Source organism: Poromitra crassiceps, assembly GCF_964638095.1.
Source record: "Poromitra crassiceps genome assembly, chromosome: 15".
NCBI lineage: Eukaryota > Metazoa > Chordata > Actinopteri > Beryciformes > Melamphaidae > Poromitra > Poromitra crassiceps.
Window position 1 is genome coordinate 31,701,694 of NC_139634.1, and position 24,343 is coordinate 31,726,036.

At 44.3% G+C, this 24,343-nt stretch overlaps 2 protein-coding genes across 2 annotated transcripts; both read left to right on the top strand.

The window, feature by feature from the left end:
* Positions 1–5,057: 5,057 nt before the first annotated feature.
* Positions 5,058–15,445, top strand: slc7a2 (solute carrier family 7 member 2; the record flags this gene model as incomplete). Its single annotated transcript, XM_083651357.1, has 11 exons — positions 5,058–5,424; positions 5,519–5,674; positions 6,981–7,146; positions 7,958–8,094; positions 8,199–8,421; positions 9,861–9,997; positions 11,037–11,139; positions 12,349–12,554; positions 12,969–13,135; positions 13,531–13,639; positions 13,758–15,445. 11 exons carry the CDS (start codon positions 5,058–5,060, stop codon positions 13,952–13,954), a joined length of 1,968 nt encoding a protein of 655 aa, XP_083507483.1. The 3' UTR covers positions 13,955–15,445.
* Positions 15,446–17,290: 1,845 nt separating this feature from the next.
* Positions 17,291–21,964, top strand: pdgfrl (platelet-derived growth factor receptor-like). The gene is made up of 6 exons (XM_083651363.1): positions 17,291–17,534; positions 18,426–18,705; positions 18,805–18,956; positions 19,454–19,747; positions 21,166–21,302; positions 21,601–21,964. The coding sequence occupies exons 1-6, from the start codon at positions 17,480–17,482 to the stop codon at positions 21,787–21,789; spliced, it is 1,107 nt and encodes a 368-aa protein (XP_083507489.1). The 5' UTR covers positions 17,291–17,479; the 3' UTR covers positions 21,790–21,964.
* The last annotated feature ends 2,379 nt before the right edge of the window (positions 21,965–24,343 follow it).

The window sequence follows — 24,343 nt, forward strand, 5'->3', positions numbered from 1 at the left end:
AAGGGGATTGATGCTCTACTACTAATGACCGCCATACATTTTTCTTTTTTCTTTTCTTCCAAAAAAGTTGAGGGGGCAACTGCCCCCTCAGTCTCAATGGGCATGATGCTTCTGGTCCTGATGCTGCTAACAGTATTTGCAAAGTACTATTAATCTACATTTTTCTTTATCATGGCTAAAATACCATATTGTGTGTAAATGTGTGTGTGTGTGTGTGTGTGTGTGTGTGTGTGTGTGTGTGTGTGTGTGTGTGTGTGTGTGTGTGTGTGTGTGTGTGTGTGTGTGTGTGTGTGTGTGGAAAGCTACAGTATATATACTGTAGGCAGGTCCAGGGGATGCGAGGCTCCGAGGCTAACACAGAAACATACTCCACCTGATGTAAGAAGCACAAAACCCAGACTCGTGACATCAGATGCAAGGTGTGTCTATATAGAGTTTGACAATAAGGATAATTCAGGCCAGTTGAGTCAGTGATTCACTTGAGTCAGTGATTCAGTTGAGTCAGTGCGCCTCAAAGGAGTTATTATGTGTGTGTGTGTGTGTGTGTGTGTGTGTGTGTGTGTGTGTGTGTGTGTGTGTGTGTGTGTGTGTGTGTGTGTGTGTGTGTGTGTGTGTGTGTGTCTGTGTGTCTGTGTGTCTGTGTGTTTGTGTGTGTGGTTATATAGACAAACAGCTATTGGCATTCGTGTCTCCAGCCTGCCTACGTTTAAGGATGGCATTTGCTTTCCCATCAGCATGCAGGTCAGATAATGCCCTCAGCAGCCAAGGCTTGGTGGGCGATTGGCCGTGATATTTGGCTGCGTGGTTGGACAGAAAAAGTGAGGTGGAATAGAGCTGGGGGTGGTCCTCCTGTCCACTCTCTGGTCTGTTGGACAGAAAAAGTGAGGTGGAATAGAGCTGGGGGTGGTCCTGCTGTCCACTCTCTGGTCTGTTGGACAGAAAAAGTGAGGTGGAATAGAAAGCTGGGGGTGGTCCTGCTGTCCACTCTCTGGTCTGTTGGACAGAAAAAGTGAGGTGGAATAGAGCTGGAGGTGGTCCTGCTGTCCACTCTCTGGTCTGTTGGACAGAAAAAGTGAGGTGGAATAGAGCTGGGGGTGGTCCTGCTGTCCACTCTGGTCTGTTGGACAGAAAAAGTGAGGTGGAATAGAGCTGGGGGTGGTCCTGCTGTCCACTCTCTGGTCTGTTGGACAGAAAAAGTGAGGTGGAATAGAGCTGGGGGTGGTCCTGCTGTCCGCTCTCTGGTCTGTTGGACAGAAAAAGTGAAGTGGAACAGAGCTGGAGGTTGTCCTGCTCTCTGGTCTGTTGGACAGAAAAAGTGAGGTGGAACAGAGCTGGAGGTTGTCCTGCTCTCTGGTCTGTTGGACAGAAAAAGTGAGGTGGAATAGAGCTGGAGGTTGTCCTGCTCTCTGGTCTGTTGGACAGAAAAAGTGAGGTGGAATAGAGCTGGAGGTTGTCCTACTCTCTGGTCTGTGGGCTGGGCAGCGTTTCTGGGGGCCAGCTGCCACCTTCCCACTGAGGTCTTGAGCTGGTTTGAGCTGGTCTTGGCAGAAATGCTCTCCGCAGCAGACTCAACATTATTTGTAATTGTCAGGCTGTTTGATGGAGAAAGGTGACTGAAAAGATTTCACGTTTTGTTTGTTTTTCTTTCTTTTTCTAGAGCTCTGAATTGGAAGTGAAGTTGCTCCGGAGATGCCAGGCTTTTTGGTGGTGTACCACCGTGAGGCCCAGCCGTGTTATTGATTTTGTGATGTCCATGACGCCAATAGCTCAGGGAACATTGAGCAATACCTGTCTTCCATTAAGAGGACTTAACCCCCCCCCCCCCCCCCCCCCCAGTACTGTAGCTTCATTGACCAATCAGCACCCATGCTTTTAGCAGCACTCCTCTAGGCTGCGCTGGGTAAACAGAAGTGTCTGTCTCAATGTTTGTCAATGTCAGTTGCCTAACCATTTATCAGTAGTCAAGTCAGTAAGTACCCAGGCAGCTGGGATCTGTTTGGTCTGCGTATGCATTAGAAATCACAGTATCTACAGTAAAGGGGAAGGGGTGGGGGGTGGGGTGGGGGGGACAAGATGTCTGCTCTTTTCTGTTCTTGCTCCCTCTGGGTGGGCCCTTGACCTCAGGATGGGGGCTTATGTGCAATATTGGCTCCCCCAGACCACAAGCATGGACTTGAATGCCCCCCCGCCCCCTCTTCCTCCTCCCATCTCTCAGGGAGGGACGTCACTCCGCAAGGCGGGGCAGGACTGCAGGCTGAAGTCTAGGGGCATGGCAGGGCCAGAACCTATGAAGCAACAGTGGGGGACAGAGGGGAGGAGTGAAAATAGTGCTCTGCACAGTCTACATGCCAGCATAGTAGAGTTGAGCAGACGTTACAGGCTGCAGCCCGTGGGGATCTGGAGATAGACTCTCTCTGACTTGTATCTGTGCTCCATGTGCAGTCGATCTGCAGTGGCTCCCTGCGGCGTATACAAGTGAACTGGAAGAAGTGCATTGACCGTTTCAATCGCTTTCAGAACTTGGACTGGTCATATTATCCATCCGGTGTCATTCTACCAGGTAGGCATTCATGCATGACTCTAATTTTATATACTGTATGAAAAATAACTGAATATGAATCACATTTACTATAATGCTGGAATTGACCAATCAGACTACTGTAAGAGTTTTGGGTGGTAAACCAGTCTAGAGTATCATGACAGTGAAATTCAGCTGGCTTCTAGCCATCAGTTTAAGCAATAAGCTGTTACTTTTAATTTATAGTGTGGTTATAGTGTGGAATGTACAGAGATAATTTGGAAAGAGCATGGATCTGTTCATTTTTATTTATTATTATTATTTTTAACCTGACAGGCTTAATTGTTCAATTTGTATTTCCCGTTGAACAGTGGCAATTTTTTAAGCTCTCTCAATTTTCACCTGTCAAAATGATGTTCCTGTATGCAAGAGAAAGTCCAGATAGCAGATCATGTGGATACATTCTACCGTGATCTCGTCAGTATTCAACCAGTGTAGCTCAACTGTATTCTGTAGAGGCCATATAGTACAAGCCACATTGTTATGTTAATGAGCTGTCAGATACAAGACTTGATTTGCATTTCTCTTGGTTTAAAAATCCACACTTAAATGGAGATCAATGCATCATTTTGGACGGTCGTCAGTGTTGATTAATTATCGGGATACTAAAAGCATTGGTTGAAAGAGGAAGACTGAACTTCAAAAGCAAGCTAAAAACAATTCATTCGAGAGCAGGGATACTTCACCACTGGTTTATCGTACTGAATTCACGTGAATTCATTTCCTTTTGAAAAGCAAGTTCGGTGGTTCCCCAACAATCATGCTAATGAAAAGTGACAGTTTTAGAGAGACAAAGGCAATCGCACAGACAGAGAAAAAAATCTTTGAAGTTGTTCTTTTTTTGGTTGTAATGTAATTAGTGAGGAGAGTTATTGGAATGTCTTTATTGTGTGCATATGGCCCCTTTATGAATGCAGCCCTTTGAGTATTTAGCTCTGCACCATAACCCAGGACAATAGTTTATAATGAGACTATACTGTATGCTAGTCGCACAAAGTACTTAGCTGTGTTGTTATGTCATAGGCCTACTGTAGGTTGTAGGGGTGACATCCATCAACTGTCAAAACCCACCAATGTGTTTCTTCTTCTATTGTGTAATTGTGGCTGTTAAGGGAACAAGTAGGAGCTGCTCAACCTCTCAGGGAGGTGTAGCCAAAATAAACTGCTCTCACAGACCTTCAGTTTCACAACTCTTGCACCTATTGAATCTGTTCAAAAAGGGAGTTCCTACTCAAATATTGATACTAAGATAAACATGAATAGTATAACCATGGGGTCAAATAGTGAAATTGCACCCATCGGAAACTGTGGCTTTGAGAAATTACTCAAAAATATATTTAGTAATATTACTTATTTTCTGTGTTTGTCTGCCTCTTAGAGACAGTCGTGTGCACACTTGCCAGTTCACATATATGGATTTATCCAGTGACATTATCCAGAGGTGTCATGCAAGCCAAAATTCTGAGGGGGCGACCTAAGGTCTGAATAGATTTGCATTGATTCAATCAATCTGCCCAGATAAAGTGTGCTGAATCCACTCATGATTGATTGATTTATCCATCTATCAATCCGTCCATTTAGCTATCTCTAAAATGTTGGCCAGATTTAGAGGAATATCTCATTTTAAAATTAACATTAGGAGGGGATTACACTGTTGTGATTCATTATTCAGTTTTAACCATCAATATTTTGCTTCTTTTCTCATTAGGATAACTACTGTATATTTATTTCAAGATTTTGGTCAATTATTTGTGCTTTTATGGTTATTAGCTTAGTCACTCACTTCTACACTAGCTTCTACACTGCTGCCACTTTTCTTGAAATATAGCTAAATCTTGCATCACCCAAAATGTTATTCACATAAAAAGACTATATCCACAATGCTAATTATTTTTAAAGAACTGCATCTTGACCTGGAGACATCAAATGGAATTCAGTGTTTTGCTAACTACAGTATGACATGTGATAGTGGTGGTAAAAACCAACAGCTCACTGCCATAACAGCTCTGGCTAACAATACAATGCTAACTTTAGCTGCCTGGTAGGTACAAGTAGCCAACTAACTTGCTATGCTAACTATGCTTAATATGCTTAACTAACAGCATTTCATTTTCACATGTTTGAAAAGGGGATTAATGACTGCCATGATTGTTTTTTTTTATATATTTATTTATGTATTTATTTAAACACATCTGAGGGGGCAGTTTCAATGGGCATGATGCTTCTGACATTACCCACTACCTATACACCTCAGCACACAGATGTATGCACACAATTTTCCCTTTCTCTATTTAAACTTACTTATTTACAATGACTGCCTGGCACAAGGCAAAAAACCTCTTGATGGGGAAATGGGGAAAAAACAGAAAGCAGAATAAAAACATTTTGAAAGAGGCTAGGACAGGACAGGCATAAGCTAGACAGACACACATGAGGACTGTTTTCCACAGCATGTTCTTGTCTCTCTGTGTCAGTCAGCATGCTGGGGCAGGTCCTGTCTTTCGGCCGCTCCCTGGTGCGGAGGAAGGTGGTGGACATGAGCCTGGAGGACTCCAAGCTGTGCCGCTGCCTGGGCACCGTGGACCTCATCGCCCTGGGAGTGGGCAGCACCCTGGGCGCCGGCGTCTACGTCCTGGCCGGAGAAGTGGCCAAGGGCGACTCGGGCCCCAGCATCGTCATCTCCTTCCTCATCGCCGCCCTGGCCTCTGTCATGGCCGGCCTGTGTTACGCCGAGTTCGGCGCCCGCGTCCCCAAGACCGGCTCCGCCTACCTTTACAGCTACGTGACTGTAGGGGAGATCTGGGCCTTCATCACCGGCTGGAACCTCATCCTCTCTTACGTGATCGGTGAGTTGGTGACATTCTCTGGCTTTGTTGTTGTAGCATGAAGGTGCTGGTTCTCCATGTTCTCCATGTTGTCTATGCCTTTGTTTTCTCACAGGTACCTCGTCAGTGGCCAGGGCTTGGAGCGGGACATTTGATGATCTGATAGGAGGCCACATAGAGATATTCTGTAAAACCTACTTCAGCATGAATGCTCCTGGTTTGGCGCAGTACCCGGACTTCTTTGCCGTCTGCCTCATTCTGCTGCTCTCTGGTAACTAAGAAGGCATATCCAATAGCATCAAATGCACGTCAACATATTGGTCCAGTAGAAATTAGGATGTTGTTGTTTTTTCACAACAGCCAGCATTCACGAGGCACATCTGGCTTAATCCAGTAAAGAGATGGCAGGACATTTTGTGATAAGTGGTTAATATGAGTGGCATGGCCCGTACTCTACGGTGGCCATGCTGCTGATACTTGAATGTCAGGTTTGTGTCAGTCCACTGGTCACCCGCAGTGACCCCTTCCTTTAACCCTTTCCTGTTCATGCATGCTGCATTTCAGCAACGCCCTGCAACACATTTATACAGTTACGCACATCGACACCTGCACAACCAATCTATTTACAACCTCAGGCCACCGAGTAGCTCCGTTGGAGCAGCTTGTGAGGCCAAGGATTCAAACTGGAAATTGTCCGGTCAGAAGCCCCTTAAGGCTCCTGTCACCTCTCCTCTTAGCGCAGGGCTGTCATGCAAGCCAAAATTCTGAGGGGGCGACATTCGGTGGTGACCAAAGGTCGCCGGCTAAAGATTTTCAGCGGTGACCTAAGGTCTGAATAGATCTCCAATGACTCAATCAATCTGCCCAGATAAAGTGTGCTGCTGAATCCACTCATGATCGATTGATTTATCTATCAATCGATCCATTTAGCTATTTCTAAAATGTTGGCCATTTGAAGCCAGATTTAGAGGAATATCTCATTTTAAATTAACATTAGGATTAGACTGTTGTGATGTCATTATTCAGTTTTAACCATGGCTAACATTACAATGCTAACTTTAGCTGCATGGTAGGTACAAGTAGCCAACTAACTTGCTATGCAAACTATGCCTATAATAACTAACAGAACATTTCACTTTCAATTTTTTTTTTTTTTTTGTATCTGTTTCAACGGGCATGACGCCTCTGCTCTTAGCAGATCTCTGACCCTTTACCTTAACTGACTCAGCAATGTTTTCTGGATATTTTATCTGTCAGTGTGCCAATGCAAAGATGACCTTAGCTCAGCGTGACCCAGAGGCAACCCTCTACCTCTAGTCTTGTTTTTTTTGCAACAACAACAAAAATACACTGAAAAATGTTACATGCAGGACCATTGTTACCACGTTTTACTAAAGAAAGTGTATGACACCCATGACCAAAAATAGTGATCCATTCTGTCATTGTGTTGGATGGATGGAATTATAGTGAAAACAAAGTATCCCCCTTTTCTTCTGGGACCCCCTGGAACCCACTTTGAGAATCACTGCTGTAGTGAGCACTGCTGTGGTTATATTGTCTTTTCGCTCCTCCTTCAGGACTGCTGTCATTTGGAGTGAAGGAGTCCGCCTGGGTGAACAAAGTCTTCACTGCCATCAATGTGCTCGTACTCATGTTCGTCATCGTCTCCGGATTCGTCAAAGGAGACACTCGCAACTGGAAGATATCTGAAGAATCTCTCATAAATGCCACCATAGTCACAAGGTAATATTTCAGATATTACAATGAAGAGGAATAAAATGTGCCAACACTTGGATCACAATTGCTCCATGCTAAATACTAAATATCCATTTCCAAAAAATTCATCTACCAGAGGGGAGAGAGGGGATATGGGGGACAGAGGGGACACAGGGGGACAGATGAGGATAGAGGCGACACAGGGGAGGCAGAGGAGGACAGAAGAGACACAGGGGGACAGAGGGGACATAGACAGAGATAAAGTTGCAGCTGATGTTTATAATACTTTGTAAATGGTTAATTAATACTGTGTAAACATTAATTATTATTTAATTGTTTGCTAACAGTAAAATAACCATTAACACAAGTTTAATTAACTATCAATTTACCATTAACGATGGTTATTATAAAGTGTTACCATGATATGTACCTGTATGAATATACAGTATATTATGCAACGAAAATGAATGAAGCACAAAACAGCAGATTCAACACATTCAGTTCACGACAGTTAGCGACAACATTCACCAGAAAATTAAATGCAGAGAGTGTAATCAGCAGTGTGCAGTATGTAAAACAAAATGAACGAGTTTAACAACATACACAGTATTACTGTCAGTCTAGTCTAGTCTCATGGTCCGTATCACACACCAAACAAAATGGACGAGTTTAACAACGTACACAGTATTACTGTCAGTCTAGTCTAGTCTCATGGTCTGTATCACACACCCGGCAGAAACGGCCAAACTTTTCTGCCAACTGTTTTGACATGTGATTCAGGAACCTGTTTGTTTTGACATGTGATTCAGGAACCTGTTTGTTTTGACATGTGATTCAGGAACCTGTCTGGGACGGCCAATGTGACCAGTGCTTACGGAGTAGGAGGATTTATGCCCTACGGCCTCAGTGGGACCCTGGCCGGAGCCGCCACCTGCTTCTACGCCTTTGTGGGATTTGACTGCATCGCGACAACAGGTGAGCCTCTGGCGTTACGTCGGAGAGGTTGCTGCACTGCGATGTGGCCTTGTTGATCTTCATCAAGAGCTGAATATCAAGGTGCTTGTCCTCGTGCGTCGCAGGCGAGGAGGTGAAGAACCCGCAGAAGGCCATTCCCATCGGCATCGTGGTGTCGCTGACCGTGTGCTTCCTGGCTTACTTCGGCGTGTCGGCCGCGCTCACGCTGATGATGCCCTACTACCTGTTGGACGAGAAGAGCCCGCTCCCCATGGCCTTTGAGTATGTGGGATGGGGCCCGGCTAAATACGTGGTGGCTGTGGGGTCACTGTGCGCCCTCTCGACCAGGTAAGGAGCAGTTTCCACTAGATTTGCCTTCATAAAATTAAGAACAGATGGTACAAAATGTCAATATTCAGATTGATTGGAGTCAACATAATTCATAATCTATTGGATGTTTTGATTATAGTGCATGTGCACGCAATAAACGGGTGATAATTGGGAATAAGATGTGGTCATCATCTATGGCCTTGGCCATATCTCTGTCTGTGTCTTAGTACTGGATTGATTGCTATTGCTTAATTGGATGTGGTGGGTGCAAGTAATTGCTTAAGTCTCTTTGTTTTGAGATCACTGCACGTCTTTATGATATAATACAATTAAAACAGCCTATATCTGCTGGGTGAGTTAGGCAGTGTCTCAAAACAATATTTCAGTGTGACCTAATTCTGTCTTTCTTCCCTGGTTTGTCACCGCTTCCTCGGTCTTCCATCAACAGAACCTTGTAGATGTCGGTCACCGACTTATCCCATGATCTACATTCATGAGCGCATTATCGAATTTCACTTAAGTCAATCACATCTTGGACGAGTCAGTGCATGTTAACCTCTGACTCTGTTCTGTGGCAGACTGTTAAGCGGTGCCATCAGTTGTTTCATCTATTAACTCAAATTTGGGCACTTTCATACTTGAATTGAACATTGATGACATGATTCTCTGTGTGCCTGGGAAATGTAATGACTCCAGGGTGTCATAAAAGCCAACCTGAAAAAGTGACTATTTGGGAAAAACAAGGGCTTTATTTTGACATCCCTCCTGTATGTAAATGAACGGAAGAAATTGATAGATCGATACTTAAAATGTAATGACTATGGGACTAGTGCCAACAGGAAAGAAAGACACTCGTTGACTTTGATCATGCTCTGAAGCTTTGATGACGTGATTGTGTTTGTGTGTGTGTGTGTGTGTGTGTGTGTGTGTGTGTGTGTGTGTGTGTGTGTGTGTGTGTGTGTGTGCGTGTGTGTGTGCTGTGCCTCTTGACTAACGTCTTGCATGTCTCTGCTGTCTCATGCAGTCTGCTGGGCTCCATTTTCCCTATGCCTCGTGTAATCTATGCTATGGCAGAGGATGGGGTGCTTTTCAAAGCCTTAGCCCGAATCAATCCTAAGACGAAGACCCCACTTATTGCCACTATGACCTCCGGTGTAGTCGCAGGTGAGAGCCGGGTGGGGAGCATCCAGTGACATCACTTCCTGCTAATCTCTCTCCACCAATCAGCTGTGAAAGATACAATCAAAACATGCAGATGAATCCAGAAGTTCTCTTGCCCCCAACAATCTTTAAATTGCCCCAATAGATTTGAGCTTTGATTTATCCATTTGGTCAGAGGGAGAGAACTTTTTCTTCTACATGCACGCGTTGTTCTTTCACAGTTGTGCAGGTGTCCAGTGCAATGTCTTCTTCCCCAGAGTGCCCTCAACTTAACCTTTGAAACCTCTTCTCCCTAGCCTGTTGGGCTCCATGTTCCCTCTGCCCCGCATTCTCTTTGCCATGGCACGAGATGGCATTCTGTTCAAATTTATGTCCCAAGTGAGTAAGCGCCAGTCGCCTGTGGCGGCCACCATGGCGGCAGGTACCACTGCGGGTAAGCTCCCGAGACCAGGACTCCATGTTTCACCTGCTGTAATGGGGTTTTATCGTGGAGGTCTTTGGGTTTTGTGATGCACTTCTGTGCAGGTGGTGTTGGTGGTGCTGACTGCATGTTAAACATGGTGATGGTGTCGCCTCCAAAAGCATGAGAAAACCCCTTGCAGTCATCATTAAAGTTGATCCGTTCTTGTTCATATTTTAATAATGACCAGAAGCTTTACTGTCGTATCGCTGTGTTCAGCTGTTCAGTCCACACACATACACTGAGGCTGAAAGATATTCACACAAGAATAGAATTGCGATTATTTGACAAAATATCGCAACAGCAATTTAAACTGTGATTTACACAGTGTGAGGGCAGATAGATTGTTTTTGATATTGTGAGGAGCACCAGACACACCGCTGCTCTGTGTCTGAACCATGCTGGAGAGATCAGCTCAGTGCTGCAGTCAGGTGCTGAGATACCAGAAACGTCACAGTGCATCTCACTTCAAACAGCACTTTGTATGGAGATGAATACAGCTTTCATATCAGCCCTGGGAAAGATTTTGCTCTTGTGTCTGTGCAAAAAAGGTTTTTTGAACAATTATTTATTGAGTTTTAAATGTCATGTTGGTGACAAAAAGCAAGCAGGGACAACAGCATCGCAGTCATCTCAAATGATCAAAAGGAAAAGCTAACAAGCAACAAACAATATACAACATAACAGCAACGACAGACAGAAAACAAAAATAGACCAGGAATTGTGCAAACATGTCTGCATACTGCATGCAATCTAATCTGCATCTGATCATGTGCATTTACTATGGTGCATGTAGAACAACTTTTTTCTCATTGTAATGTTGTTACTGTTGTGTGGTTGTATGCAATGTGTGCAGAATATAATTGATGTTGTCTTGTGTTTTATATTTTTTGTGAAAACATTTGATTCGCTCATCATACACCACAGTGTTTAATCTTATTGTTGGACTATATTTTAAAGGTGAATGATTTTTTGCTTGTGCTAATCGTTGTGTTTCCTCCCCATGCCTTAGCCATCATGGCTTTCCTGTTTGACCTAAAAGCGCTGGTTGATATGATGTCCATTGGCACTCTGCTGGCCTACTCACTCGTTGCTGTCTGTGTGCTGATACTGAGGTGGGTACATTTATTTAATTATGAAAGCAGTGTTTTTCAACCTTTATTGTGCCAATGTACACACCACGCCGCCATCCCAAATGTTACAAAATGAAATGGATGATGGATCTTAACCAAAATTAGTTGACAAGAATGACAACCAAAACATGGAAGGATTATGTAATAATGTTGCATTATGAACTGCAGTAAAAGCAGTTACCCCAACTAATCACCTCGTTGGTGTAGCCTACCACACCACTCAGGGTGTTGCTTCACACTGGTGATGTAATGCTTCTGAATGCTCCCATTGTATGAAGCTGAAGTGGCTGCTTGTGTGAACGCAGGTGTTTACCCAAGTTTCTGTACTTAAACCCATATTTCTGTTATGTTGCACCAAGGGGACTCATCACCGCAGCTCCAGTACAGCACATACTGACACAGTGACTGTAACTTGTTGGTTTTAACCTGGCTTATGCACAAACGTCATCCTAGACCTTCACTTGTTTCCTCAAATGAAACTAAAGCACCTTCAATTATTTTAGAATTTAAAGCATCAGGAAAGAGGCTAAACAGAGGATATATACATCAGTAAACAGAGCAAGTTGGTTCATTATTCATTTCTACAACACAACTTGTTCAAAGTGTTTAAATAAACTATCCGATATGTTGATATTTTCCAACTCTTTTACCGATACTGATATATATGCACAATTTTCCCCTCGCCTAATTTCAGAGAAAATCAAGTCTCTCCTGTAGTGGAATTAACACATTATTATTATACCTACTGTTATCGTGATGGCCAACTGGCAGATGTGGACATAAATACAATGCTTTTCAAAATGTAAACATTCACTGGGCAAAATAGGAACACCACTTGAATTTAGGTTATGTAAAACATGCCATATTTTTTTTTATTATGTATTATGTATTTGTTTCTTTCAAACGAAATTAAGTCTTGAAGCATTCATCAAGCATCGTACATTTCCGCATAATCAAAGTGTCATTTTATCGGCATGTCATATCGAAATGCTCATTTCGGGGCTGATGCCGATATTTCATTTGAAAGCCTTTACTTATCGGCCGATACCGATGACATGCCGATATCATCATGCATCTCTATTTGAAAAGATTGCACATTAGGTTTAGAAAGCAGTAGTATAAACTTTTGCACTACAGCACACCCTAATGGACAGACACAGACCTTTGACTTTTGACGCCTTGCTCCTCCAGGTACCAGCCAGATGGATCCCTGGAGCAGCGGAAAAGTAACGGTGAGAGGGACTTCCTGTCTTCTGAGGAGTCTGACCTGACAGAGTCCGAGTCCCACCTCAACATGCTGAAGGGCGGCGGCTCCACCCTGCAGTCCGTCCTGCACCCTCCCCTCGCACCCTCAGAGCATTCCTCCAGTGTGGTCAACATGTCCGTCGGCGTGCTAGGTAGGCAAGCTGAGCTCCAAAATCTTCCAAACATTTCATCATCGTCTGCAAAACAATTTATCTGACGTATGAAAAGACTGTGGCCAATATAGCCCATTCAGAAATCAGAAATTAGTTTCTGATGGTTTAAGGCTTAATATCCCCATCGAAAAATCCACAATTTTGTTCCCTGAAAACATCCAATGAAAGCTGATAAAATAAGCTATGGATATGTGGTTTGTGTATGGTGTTTGCACATTATCCTCTTTAACATGACATATAAACTTTTATTGTATATCTGAGCACACAGTAAGCAATTATACACAATAACGCCTTCTAGTGGTAGAATTTGGCAATTTTCATCAGGACTGGAAAGGGTTAATATCGTATTATCTATGATAGAGGAGGTGTTAAGTGTGTGTTCTCCAACCACAGTGCTGCTGGTGTGTGTGATGAGCTACCTTACCACATACCATGTTCATTCCATCATCCGCATGGAGGTGTGGATCCTGGCAGCGCTGTCCGTGTCGCTCCTCTTCTTCAGCGGCTGCGTCTTCATCATCTGCAGGCAGCCTCAGACCAGCAAGAAGGTCTCCTTCATGGTGCGTACCGGCCAACGCAAACCCTCTCCATTCCATTGCAAACCTCTCCCTGCAACATGCTTCCACTCCGGACGTGACTATACGAAATTGTGGCGATCGCAATATTGGTGCCATTTTATTCTGCTGTAGTAATCACAAATGAGACGGCTTGCCCATCGCAGTTTCACTCTCAATCAAAATTATATTATTTGTACTTTGTAATGATCATGTTTGAATTGTTGTTTACACTCTAGCGAGTCGTGGTGCCATTGCTAGATTGTTCGATTTGTCGCTCAGAAGTAAACATAATTCTACACAGTCAGACTTTGTTGTCACTGAACTTTCTAGACACGGTATTCTGTTTTGTAGGTCACAAAAACTGATGGTTGTCTTTGTGTTTGTTGCTGCTGCCACAGGTTCCTCTTCTGCCTTTTCTGCCCATTTTGAGTGTTTTCGTCAATATTTACCTCATGGTTCAGCTGAGTGGAGACACCTGGATACGTTTCTCTGTGTGGATGGCTGTGGGTGAGTCCCTTTTTAGCCGTAGGCCCACATTATGAAAAGCATTGCACTCACTATGAACATTTGGGGATCAGATATGGTATCTTGGATCTATAACTCCCAACGCTTCTCTACATCTCAGGTTTCCTGATCTACTTCGGCTATGGCATGTGGCACAGTGTGGAGCGCCAGCGCCAACTCCAGGGCCCTCTCAGCAACAGCAGCAGCAGCACCCAGGAAAACTGCAAAGCCAACAGGGAGAAGCAGCAGGGCGGCATGGACACGGCAGCAGGGGACCAGGAACGCTTCATCTGCCCAGAGAAGACCAGCCGGTGTTAAAGGTCACCAGGTCAATCATAGACTCTGTGAAGAGCCACGCCTTGATATACCTGTATATACAGCTTACCATCTGTGCCTCAGTCACAAGCGCGCATTCAATAGCCAAAGGGAGCATCAGTATTCTGTATTAGTGGTGATGCGATGGGGAGCGGTGGCCTCCTGATCTCTGTCACTATGTTGGGACCGCATACAATATGGCTGTCCAGTACGGACAGCAGAGTACCTACATGAATTGAGAGGACAGGTAACACACTGGAGAGTGATGGTCTTTTCCTTGTAACATTGAAGCAGTCATGGCAAGACTGTGGCAATGCTTTTATATCTGGACTAATGTTTATAATGGCATGAATGAATCTTTTCTGTTCAGTTTTAGTGTTTTAAGCCTGTTTGCACAGGTGGACTTTTCAGCATACGGTCTTTGAAATCTGTTATCCTTTTAAAGGTCCAGTATATCATTAAATGGAGAGATTTTGATAATGTACTAGTATTATAATGTTAGTTTGTTGGGGGAAAAACTCATCGGTAATGTTCTTTGACATAAGCAAACCACACTGAAAAAGCCCCACTTCAGGATTATGACATGCTACCAATTAATCGTATCCGTATTTAGCATGAGTATTCCACATGCATACATGTGAAATTGTGATAGGCTACTTGTTAACAAATAATGATAAGAGAAAAGTGGCACTTTACACACTTTACTTGCCTTAATCCAGTGTAGTAACACGTACATTAACGACAGGAAAAGTACACAATATTACTGTGTAGATAATAATACTTTACACTTACAATGGTGTAACATCACTGTTTTAATGAAGCAATATATGGTGTGCATATCAGAGATTTTCATCAAGTGCCTTGTCTACACAGTAATATTGTGTACTTAGAATGCTTGGGCCAGTTGCACAAAGCACCTTAAGTTAAGATTTTCCTTAGAGCCTGTTAAGGTGTCCATAAAATAAAATCGGTTGCACAAAGCACCCTTAAATCTTCTCCTTAAGGTTAAACATTTTAAGGAAAACATAAGCACAATATTTAAGAGTGTTTTGTGCAGCCGATTCAATTTTATGGACACCTTACTTTGGTTCGGTGCTTTGTGCAAACGGCCCCTTTTCCTTAATTCACTGGAATAAGGCCATTGTCAAGTGTTACCGAAAAGTATTTGAGCTCACAGCCAAATTCAGACAAATCAATGTTACACTCAAATATGTTTGCATGCACTCGCATGTCATGACAACGTATTCAGAGCCCTGAAAGTGGGTCAAGTGTTGTGTGCCAATGGAGTAAAAGGAGTGCTGATGAGATTTCCAGGTCTGTAGCTAGTACTTTACTACTAATATTGACCTTTACTGTAGTAGTGCGCCCTCTGCAGGCGTTAGTGGTGGTCTTGTACAGCACAAGTTTACTTTAGTCTTTTTATTGTTGCTTGGATGTTTTATCTATGAACTGTTACAATCAGTGAATATAAACATAATGTGTTTATTTGATACAGCATTCTACTCAAGAATTCAATTTTTTCTACTCTATTGGAGTAACATAGGCTATGTTTTGTGTATTTTTTTTTCTACAGGTTATCATACCTTTCCTGGAATTATTCTCACTTAACCAGAGTATTTTGCCAACAAACATGTTTCCGAGATGCATAGCATGTTAATTGCCAGTCAAACTGTTATCTTACCACATAATTTAAAAATGAGTCTTTAACTGGGCATATTCAAACCTTCTCTCCGGTTTGAACGTCTTCTTCTGTCTTCTCTTGACCTCAATGTCCTACTTCAGTGCACCAAAGGACTGAATCTATCGGCTTTGTAAGTCTAGCGTTGTTTCGTAACCAGTTGTTTCAAGAGACTTAGTGGGACCAATTGCCTAAAGATTTGCTGCTTACATTCTTTCCTCTGGGCTTGTAGGGGCCACTGGTGTGTCTGTCTTGTGGTATGAATGGTATGGCTCAATGAGCTCCAGTTTACATTATGTAGAAACTTGTTTGCTTTCTGATCTTCTACCTGTGATGTACTGCCAGAGTTTTTACCACACCCTCTGACATTTGATGAACATTTTGTATCTTCTTGAGAGATGCTGAGGTTGTAGTGTAGGGTATGTAGTTGATTGATCGGGTTGATAGATCATCATCTTGCAATGGTCCGGTAGTCTAAATAAATGTGGAACAAAGTTAGAGGATGCCCTCACCAGGACCAAAAGTAGCTCTTCTAGACTTTTAAATGAACCTCTACATCGAGTGTGTAGAGTCTTCCAGTGAGTTTATGGGATGATTGTTTTCCAGTGCATAGAAGTAAGTAACCATGATGAAATTATGTACTATCAGTTGTTACTAACTACATTGATAAATGCAATAAATGTATTTTCCAGTAAGACCGGTGTTTGGTGTTTTGGTTTCCTACATCATTATGTAAAGGGGTTAATTTCAATATACAACCATTTTGGGAAAAATGCTGCTTCCTAAATTGGATAATTTAATATGTCGAAATTACATATGATTTGATTCTATCCTCAAAAACTGTTTAGATGACTTTAAAACCAGCCATTATTTTTGTTAGAAGAGGTGTCAATGTTTTCAAATAGTGGACATCCCATTTTGAAAAACGTTTCATGTAAAGTTTATGAGAAAGCAGCAGTCTAACAGTAAGTTAGACTCATGAAGCTGATAGTCCTTCACCTGACCACTCTCAATGACCGCTGGAAGTTTTTGGACCACACTGGAGGTCTGATAACTTGACGAGTATCAACCAAACAAGACATAATTGCAATCATTACTGCAGCACCTGAAACAGATGCTGCCTTCCAGACACCTGGGACGTGGGTGTTTCCCAGTGGAAAAGTCCCACCCCCCACCTTCAAAGCATTCCAGAGCACAAAGGCAAAACGCAAGCAAGAAACATGGCGGACACACGACAAACTTTTTTTTGTTTGACAAATAGCAGGACAGCTTAACAACGAGCAGAGCACCCTCCTTGCATATTTAAACGAAAATGAGGAGCAGCAACGGCACATAAGGTAACGGTAACAGATTCCGTTATACATTTTATTTAGGCACTTCATACTTTGGACTACATACTCCATGGTTGCGGCCATTGACGTCAGACAACTGATTCCCAGCCTAGTGGGGGTAGATTTTTTTCTCCCAGTTTTCAAGTCGGAGCTCCCACTTTGAGTGCCGTTCCAGCGCACTTTTCCTAGTAGGAGGCCAGTAAAACCGAAGGTCCCAGTTGTCTGGAAGGCAGCATAACAATCTGTAGGATGCACACTGAAGTCCAGCAGAGGGCTCCACAGTATATGTATCTGCTCTTCTCCTGTGTGGAGCACAGAGGGTTTGAGCAGAGGGGAGCTGAAGTTATTTTCCCTTTTCCTCTCCGTCTGTCTGTGAGGAGGATGGAGCTGGAAATCTAAACAGGGCAGCTGGAGCCTGCAGAGTTCCAGCGAAGCACCGGGTCTGACCTCCTATCCCACTGAGCGCGTCCCTCTCCTTGTCTCACTGGCCCTTGTGGTCCTAGAGAGCCTCAAGACACCATGAAACTTTGGGTTGTCCTTTCCCTGGCACTGCTCTGGGTGCAGCTGCAAAATGGTGAGTAAATCTGCTTACTCCACATCTGTAGCTCCTCCATGATCTTTTGCAGTAGATTTCCCTCTTTGAGCCTTGTGAAGTTACTGTTACTTGAGAATTTGACTGTAATCTGGAAGTAGAGAGAGGATTCGATAATCGGAGGTTGGCTGGAGCTACCAGTATCTGTGATGGCTGATGGGGAGTATGCTGGGAGGTGTAGTCAGAAAGAAGTAATCTCATTTACATAATGGCAAAGACAGGCAGTACTTATTCATAAACGCTATTATGCTTCGTCAGGGATACGCTGACCCTGAACTACATGTGTCTGTGTTTCGGACAATGTATGCCAATTAAGATGGAAAAGGTTTTGAGTCAAATAAGAGATAGTATTTGTTTTTGCAGTGTTTCTCTGCAGACCAACTCAAACCAGCTGCATCTGAGGCATGCGACAGGCGTTTCTAATTAACTCGGCCTTCGCTGTTGACCTTTTCTTGGAGCTCTCATTAATTCTGCATAGAGCAATGAAACACCAAAACCTGAAATTATTTTTCACTACTGTTGTTTTTTTTTATGGTTTATATGTTCCACGGCCTCCAAGAAAAAGAGAACGTTGCTGTGAGAGAGACTGGCGTCGGGGCATTTTGTGCCAGTAATAAAGACTTCAAGCTTCCTGCCCAACTGTTGATGCAGCTGGGGGGAAATATTGACTAGATCTCCAGATGGACATACTGAGCTGTTCACCACCAGGCTGGCTCTCTGCTGCTTCAGTCAAGGCTGAACAGCCTGACATAACCTGGGTCTGGGTGAAAGGACACTAGGACAGTGACAGAGGGGATGGTGGTGGTGTGTCTTCTTTTTAACCATCTTGATTGGGTCTACTAATTCCTCTCTGGTTATGTTGCCTATATATAGGGGCCTGCCAACAAGTCAAGCGCAGGAAAGACGCAGGGGAGAACCGCATCAGGCCAGGGGGGAAACGGGTGAAGGCGCGCTTCCCCAAACTGAAGGAAAAGGATGCAGGAGGGAAAGGCCAGTCCCTGCTCACGCAGGTGCTGGAGAAGGGCCGCTTCCTGCGCCTGGGCGACACCACCACCCTGACCCCTGGGAGAAACATCGAGCTGCGCTGCAAAGGCAACAAGATCGGATGGTCCTACCCGTCCTACCTGGACACCTTCAACGACTCGCGCCTCAGGTGCCTGGCGGACATCATCACCTGTTTGTGGTAGTGTCAATTCATAGGTAATGATCTATTAATCAATGTGTTATCTTTGCCTGCCCTCCCTCCCTCCAGCATAAGGCAGAGTGACAAGTACAGTCAGTTGATCCTGACGTCGCCCTCTGCTGCTGACACAGGGGTGTACAGCTGCTGGCTGATACTGTGTGATGGGACTGAGTGCGAGAGGGATCCAGATCGCATCTCCACCTCATACATCTACTTCCCAGGTGAATGATTATGATACACGTGCATGTTACATTTTAGGTGTGTAGACGGACGCATTGCTAATCTGACTGTTGGCCTTTGTATTGATCAAACCTAACCAACCTGTTAAAGGATGGTGGTTAGCACTGTTGCCTCACAGCAAGAAGGGCCTGGGTTCGAACCCCGGTCCGTCCCAGGTCCTTTCTGCGTGGAGTTTGCATGTTCTTCCCGTGTTTGTGTGTGTCCGCCGGGGTCCGGATGCTCCGGTTTCTTCCCGCCGTCAAAGACATGTATGTTAGGGTTAATACTCCTGTCAGTGCCCCTGACCAAGGCACTGGCAAAAGCACTGGAGTTGATCTCCGGGTGCTGCACTGTGGCTGCCCACTGCTCCTAGGTTCTAGGTAGGTACCTAGTATTGGATGAGTCAAATGCAGAGGATAAATTTCCCCACAGGGATAATAAAGTATACAAATACAATACGAGTGATAGTGTAACCCCACACATTGTTCCCTCTGACCAGATGCAGACAACCTCTTTGTCCCCTCTGCCATCTACTTTGAGATTGTGTACCTGCGGCCGGACCGCCCTGCTATTGTTCCCTGCCGTGTGACCATCCCGCAAGCCAAGGTGACGCTGCACAGGGAGGTCCCTCCGGAGGAGATCACAGCGGACGGGACCCTGGTGACCTACAACCCCACCAAGGGATTCGCCCTGCAGAACCCCAGTCCCGAGCACCAGGGGGTCTTCTACTGCAAGGCTGTGACCAAGGGAACCCCCCAAATCTCCACAAAGTACCAGCTGCTCTATGTGGAGGGTAGAGACCCAGCAATCACACTCTTAATTCACTAGAGAGCTCAACCGTGACCGCCCACTTTTCCTCAGCTCCCGTTCCATCAGAGAATTCCCCATTAATTTTCTCCATAGATGTTTCAAAAAATTCTTAAATAAAGAGTTTTAAGCCTGGAACCAAGCCAACCAGCCACCTACTGAATCGTAAGTGACCATAAAATATTTCACTTGGAGCAAAAACAAAAAAATAAAAAGCGAGAAAGAATATTTTTTCGATTCCCACGAGAATGGGGAATTCTCTGATGGAACGGAATAACCAATATAATGAGATAATGTCAATAGATAACAAACAGCGTGTTGCACATTGAAAAACTTTATTACTCCTGGAATTTCTTTAATGACTTCCCCAATAGTTTAAGTGATTATACCCTAAAATAAGAGAAGCACTTAGTGAAACTACTTTTCCTTTATGAAGATATCTCTGCAATGTCGTAAAGCTCTTTTAATAGTCTAAGTCTAATCCACTCATCTTTCTGAGGGTAATGCTAATTACTACTGACAAAAACAATCAGTTGGACCTTTCGTCTTTATGATGGCAATGGAAAATGCTGCTTCTTTTAACAAGAGCCAAACACTAACAATGTAATTCCCCATTCTCCTTAAAACCACTTGTATGTTATGGATATAGAATCATTCTCATCCTGGTAAACACTGGTGATATTACAGTAAGTGCAGGAACAGTATTGATTTGCCTGTGCCTTTACTGTAACTGTCAAACACAGTGGCCATGCAGCTTGTCATCACGTGCTTAGAGCCACCACGAGAGCCATTTTCACTCAAGTCATGAATCACCTGCTGGCTACTCCTGGGTGCTTTGCTTCATCATCAGCTTCCAGGAAAGGAAAGGAGAGTATATGAGAGTTGTCAAAAGCTGACCACATGCTGTCTGCTCTTGGTTTATGTACCTGCCAAATGAAATGGAAATCGTGTCTTGGTCTCACAGTCACAACTCAAAGGTGGATGAGTGGTGGATTTCTGAAATGGAAATTGTATGTGGTTTAGGTGAAATAAATCTCCCTGGCACGTTTGACTGGCAAATGAGAGAATAGAAGAGAAATAGAGATTGGCCTGATGATGAGGGGGTTTTGTTGCTCAAATATTAAATGCGGACTGGAAATATCGCTTCATCATTTACATATAATTCATATTCATGAATTTGTGGAGAATGTACTTCCCTCAAAACAATTGATAACATAGTGATCCCTACTAGAGTTAGTATGTATAACTAAACTTCTCTTATCAATATCTTAATTGTTCAGTAAATAATTTGGATGCAAGTAGTGTCTTCAATAAACTGGCGCTATAGTCAAAACAAAACAAAGTAATAGATTACTTTTTGTCTGATTTGGACAAATCACATTATTTGCCTTCTCTTCCCGACAGTTCCTAGCGGGCCACCATTTGTGAGCCTGGAAGCCTCTCCTGATTCTGTGACAGGAGGGGACAACATCAATATTACCTGCACCGTCCTGGGTGAACCAGAGGTGGATGTGAGCTTCACCTGGTCCTATCCTGGACAGGTAAGAATAATAATAAGTTTCAAAATGTATGCATCATTATAAACAGGGTAGGAAATGAACACCTGCCACCAGCCAAAGGTAGGCTACATTTAGTCTGAGTGTTGTGATATTGTCTACTCCTAACAGTCATTGTGGCAGGTAAGGACATAATTTTGGGGTACTAGTCTATTTAAAAAAAATCTAGTTGTTGAGAAGTTAGAGTAGTTTGGGGTGCTTTCTAGCCATCGTGAATGATAGTTTGTTTTCCTGCCCTTGAATTTCACCAATAAATAACAGAATATAACAACATATTGTTCAGGGCCACCGTCCCGTTGACATCCAAGTGTCCCAGAGGCTGGTCAACAGAGGAATGGGCCACACCACCCGGGTCTCCCAGAGCATCATCACCATAGAGGACCTGGAGACCATCGACTTTGGCAGGTACATCTGCAAAGCCAAGAACCAGCATGGAGAGACAACTGTGGCAACCAACATCATCTCCAAGTAGCTGAAGCATGGCCTGTCTCATGGTTACGTTTGATGTGGGAGACTGGGAGTATAGCTTACATATAACTGTATGACACCAGCCAGTGAGACGTGGGGTTCCAGACATAATCAGACTGTACATTTCAACAAGAAATCTGAATGTATTTTTAGAGTGTGTAAACATAAAGATTTGCTACCTACAATCGCCATGGCAAGGTTTATTATTATAATTCCTATACTACCTGTATGACAGAAAGCAACACATGTGAGGGTTGTCAATCCTGGCACTGAGGTCAGACAGATTGCTGAATTAATCAAATATCAAACATCACAGAGTAATCACAGTTAGCCTCTACAGCCAATTTAACTTAAATAGTAGGGCTGGAAAAGAGGACAGCAGCCATCATCACTGCACCATGGCGTGGAGACTCACTCTGGCTCTGCAGCATGCCGTGAAGAGAGACTCACTCTGGCTCTGCAGCATGCCGTGAAGAGAGAGACTCACTCTGGCTCTGCATGCCATAAAGAGACTCTCTGGCTCTGCAGCATGCTGTGGAGACTCACTCTGGCTCTGCAGCATGGCGTAGAGAGACTCACTCTGGCTCTGCAGCATGCCATGGAGGCGCTCACTCTGGTTCTGCAGCATGCCATGGAGACTCTCACTCTGGCTCTGCAGCATGCCATGAAGAGACTCACTCTGGCTCTGCAGCATGCCATGGAGAGACTCATCTGGCTCTGCCATGGAGAGACTCACTCTGGCTCTGCAGCATGCCATGGAGAGACTCACTCTGGCTCTGCAGCATGCCATGGAGAGACTCACTCTGGCTCTGCAGCATGCTATGAAGAGACTCACTCTGGCTCTGCAGCATGCCGTGGAGACTCACTCTGGCTCTGCATACCATGGAGACTCACTCTGGCTCTGCAGCATGGCGTAGAGAGACTCACTCTGGCTCTACAGCATGCCATGGAGGCGCTCACTCTGGTTCTGCAGCATGCCATGGAGACTCACTCTGGCTCTGCAGCATGCCATGAAGAGAAGAGACTCACTCTGGCTCTGCAGCATGCCATGGAGAGACTCACTCTGGCTCAGCATACCATGGACTCACTCTGGCTCTGCAGCATGCCATGGAGAGACTCACTCTGGCTCTGCAGCATGCCATGGAGACTCACTCTGGCTCTGCAGCATGCCATGGAGAGACTCACTCTGGCTCTGCAGCATGTCATGGAGAGACTCACTCTGGCTCTGCAGCATGCCATGGAGAGACTCACTCTGGCTCTGCAGCATGCCATGGATTCAGATTCAGATTCAGATTCATTTATTAAGGACTGCACAACAAGTCGGCAGAATTTGCTTTCGGTACAGCAATTGTTAGCACATGAATATAGTGTCAGCATGAGACATTACAGTACATAGACAGACATATAACAACATAAATACAGAACATTCAACATATACATTGCTGGGGGTTTCAGGGGTGAGTGGAGTTTAGAAACCTGATGGCAGTGGGGAAAAAACTGTTTTTGAAACGTGTTGTTTTGGTGGAGAGTGATCTGAAGCGCCGTCCAGAGGGCAACAGTTGAAACAGGTGATTGGCTGGGTGAGATGGGTCAGAAACTATTTTTTGTGCTCGTGTGATTGTCCGTTTATGGTAGAGAGTGTCTAGTGATGGGAGTGGGGTACCTATAATTTTTGAAGCTTTTTTTATTATTCGTTGGAGTTTGTTTCGTGAGTTACTGTCCAGGTTGCCGTACCAGATGGTTATGGATGAGGTGAGGATGCTTTCTAGTATGGCTGTATAAAACTGGAGGAGCAGATTGGATTTTACCTTGAATTTTTTGAGCTGCCGGAGGTGAAAAAGTCTTTGATTGGCCTTTTTGATTATGTGACCGGTGTTATTGTCCCATTTGAGTGTGTTGCTGATGTGGGTGCCCAGGAATTTGTATGTGTCTGTGGTGGTTATGGGTTGACCGGAGATGTGGAGGGGTGTCTTGGGGGGTGGATTCCGTCTGAAGTCTGTGATGAGTTCTTTGGTTTTGGAGGTGTTGAGTTGTAGGTTGTTGTCCTGGCACCAAGTGACCGCTTGGGCCACTTGGTTCCGGTAGTGATCTTCATTATTGTTGGTGATGAGTCCAGTTATGGTGGTGTCGTCTGCATATTTGAAAAATGAAACTGAGCTGTGGTGGGATGTAAGGAGGTTGGTGTAGATGGAGAAGAGCCAGGGGGAAAAGACACAGCCCTGGGGGGCACCAGTACTGAGGGTCAGAGGGGAGGACAGGAGGCTGCCTATCCTGACCCTCTGACGCCTCTGCCACAGGAAGCTTCTAATCAGATAGCAGAGGGAGAGGGGAATGTTCATGTCTGTCATTTTTTGGAAAAGTTTGACCGGGTCTATTGTGTTGAAAGCGGAACTGAAATCTATGAAAAGGGTGCGGAGAGACTCACTCTGGCTCTGCAGCATGCCATGGAGAGACTCACTCTGGCTCTGCAGCATGCCATGGAGAGACTCACTCTGGCTCTGCAGCATGCCGTGGAGAGAATCTGGAAAGCAGAGCAGTGTGCCAGGCTGCTGTCCTAA

What these genes read in the sequence shown, in the direction of transcription:
- pdgfrl (XM_083651363.1), top strand. Translation starts at nt 17,480, where the DNA reads ATGAAACTTTGGGTTGTCCTTTCCCTGGCACTGCTCTGGGTGCAGCTG. An exon ending in TTCAACGACTCGCGCCTCAG is followed by an intron (nt 18,706 to 18,804) that starts GTGCCTGGCGGA and finishes CCCTCCCTCCAG; the next exon opens with CATAAGGCAGAGTGACAAGT. An exon ending in CCAGCTGCTCTATGTGGAGG is followed by an intron (nt 19,748 to 21,165) that starts GTAGAGACCCAG and finishes TCTTCCCGACAG; the next exon opens with TTCCTAGCGGGCCACCATTT.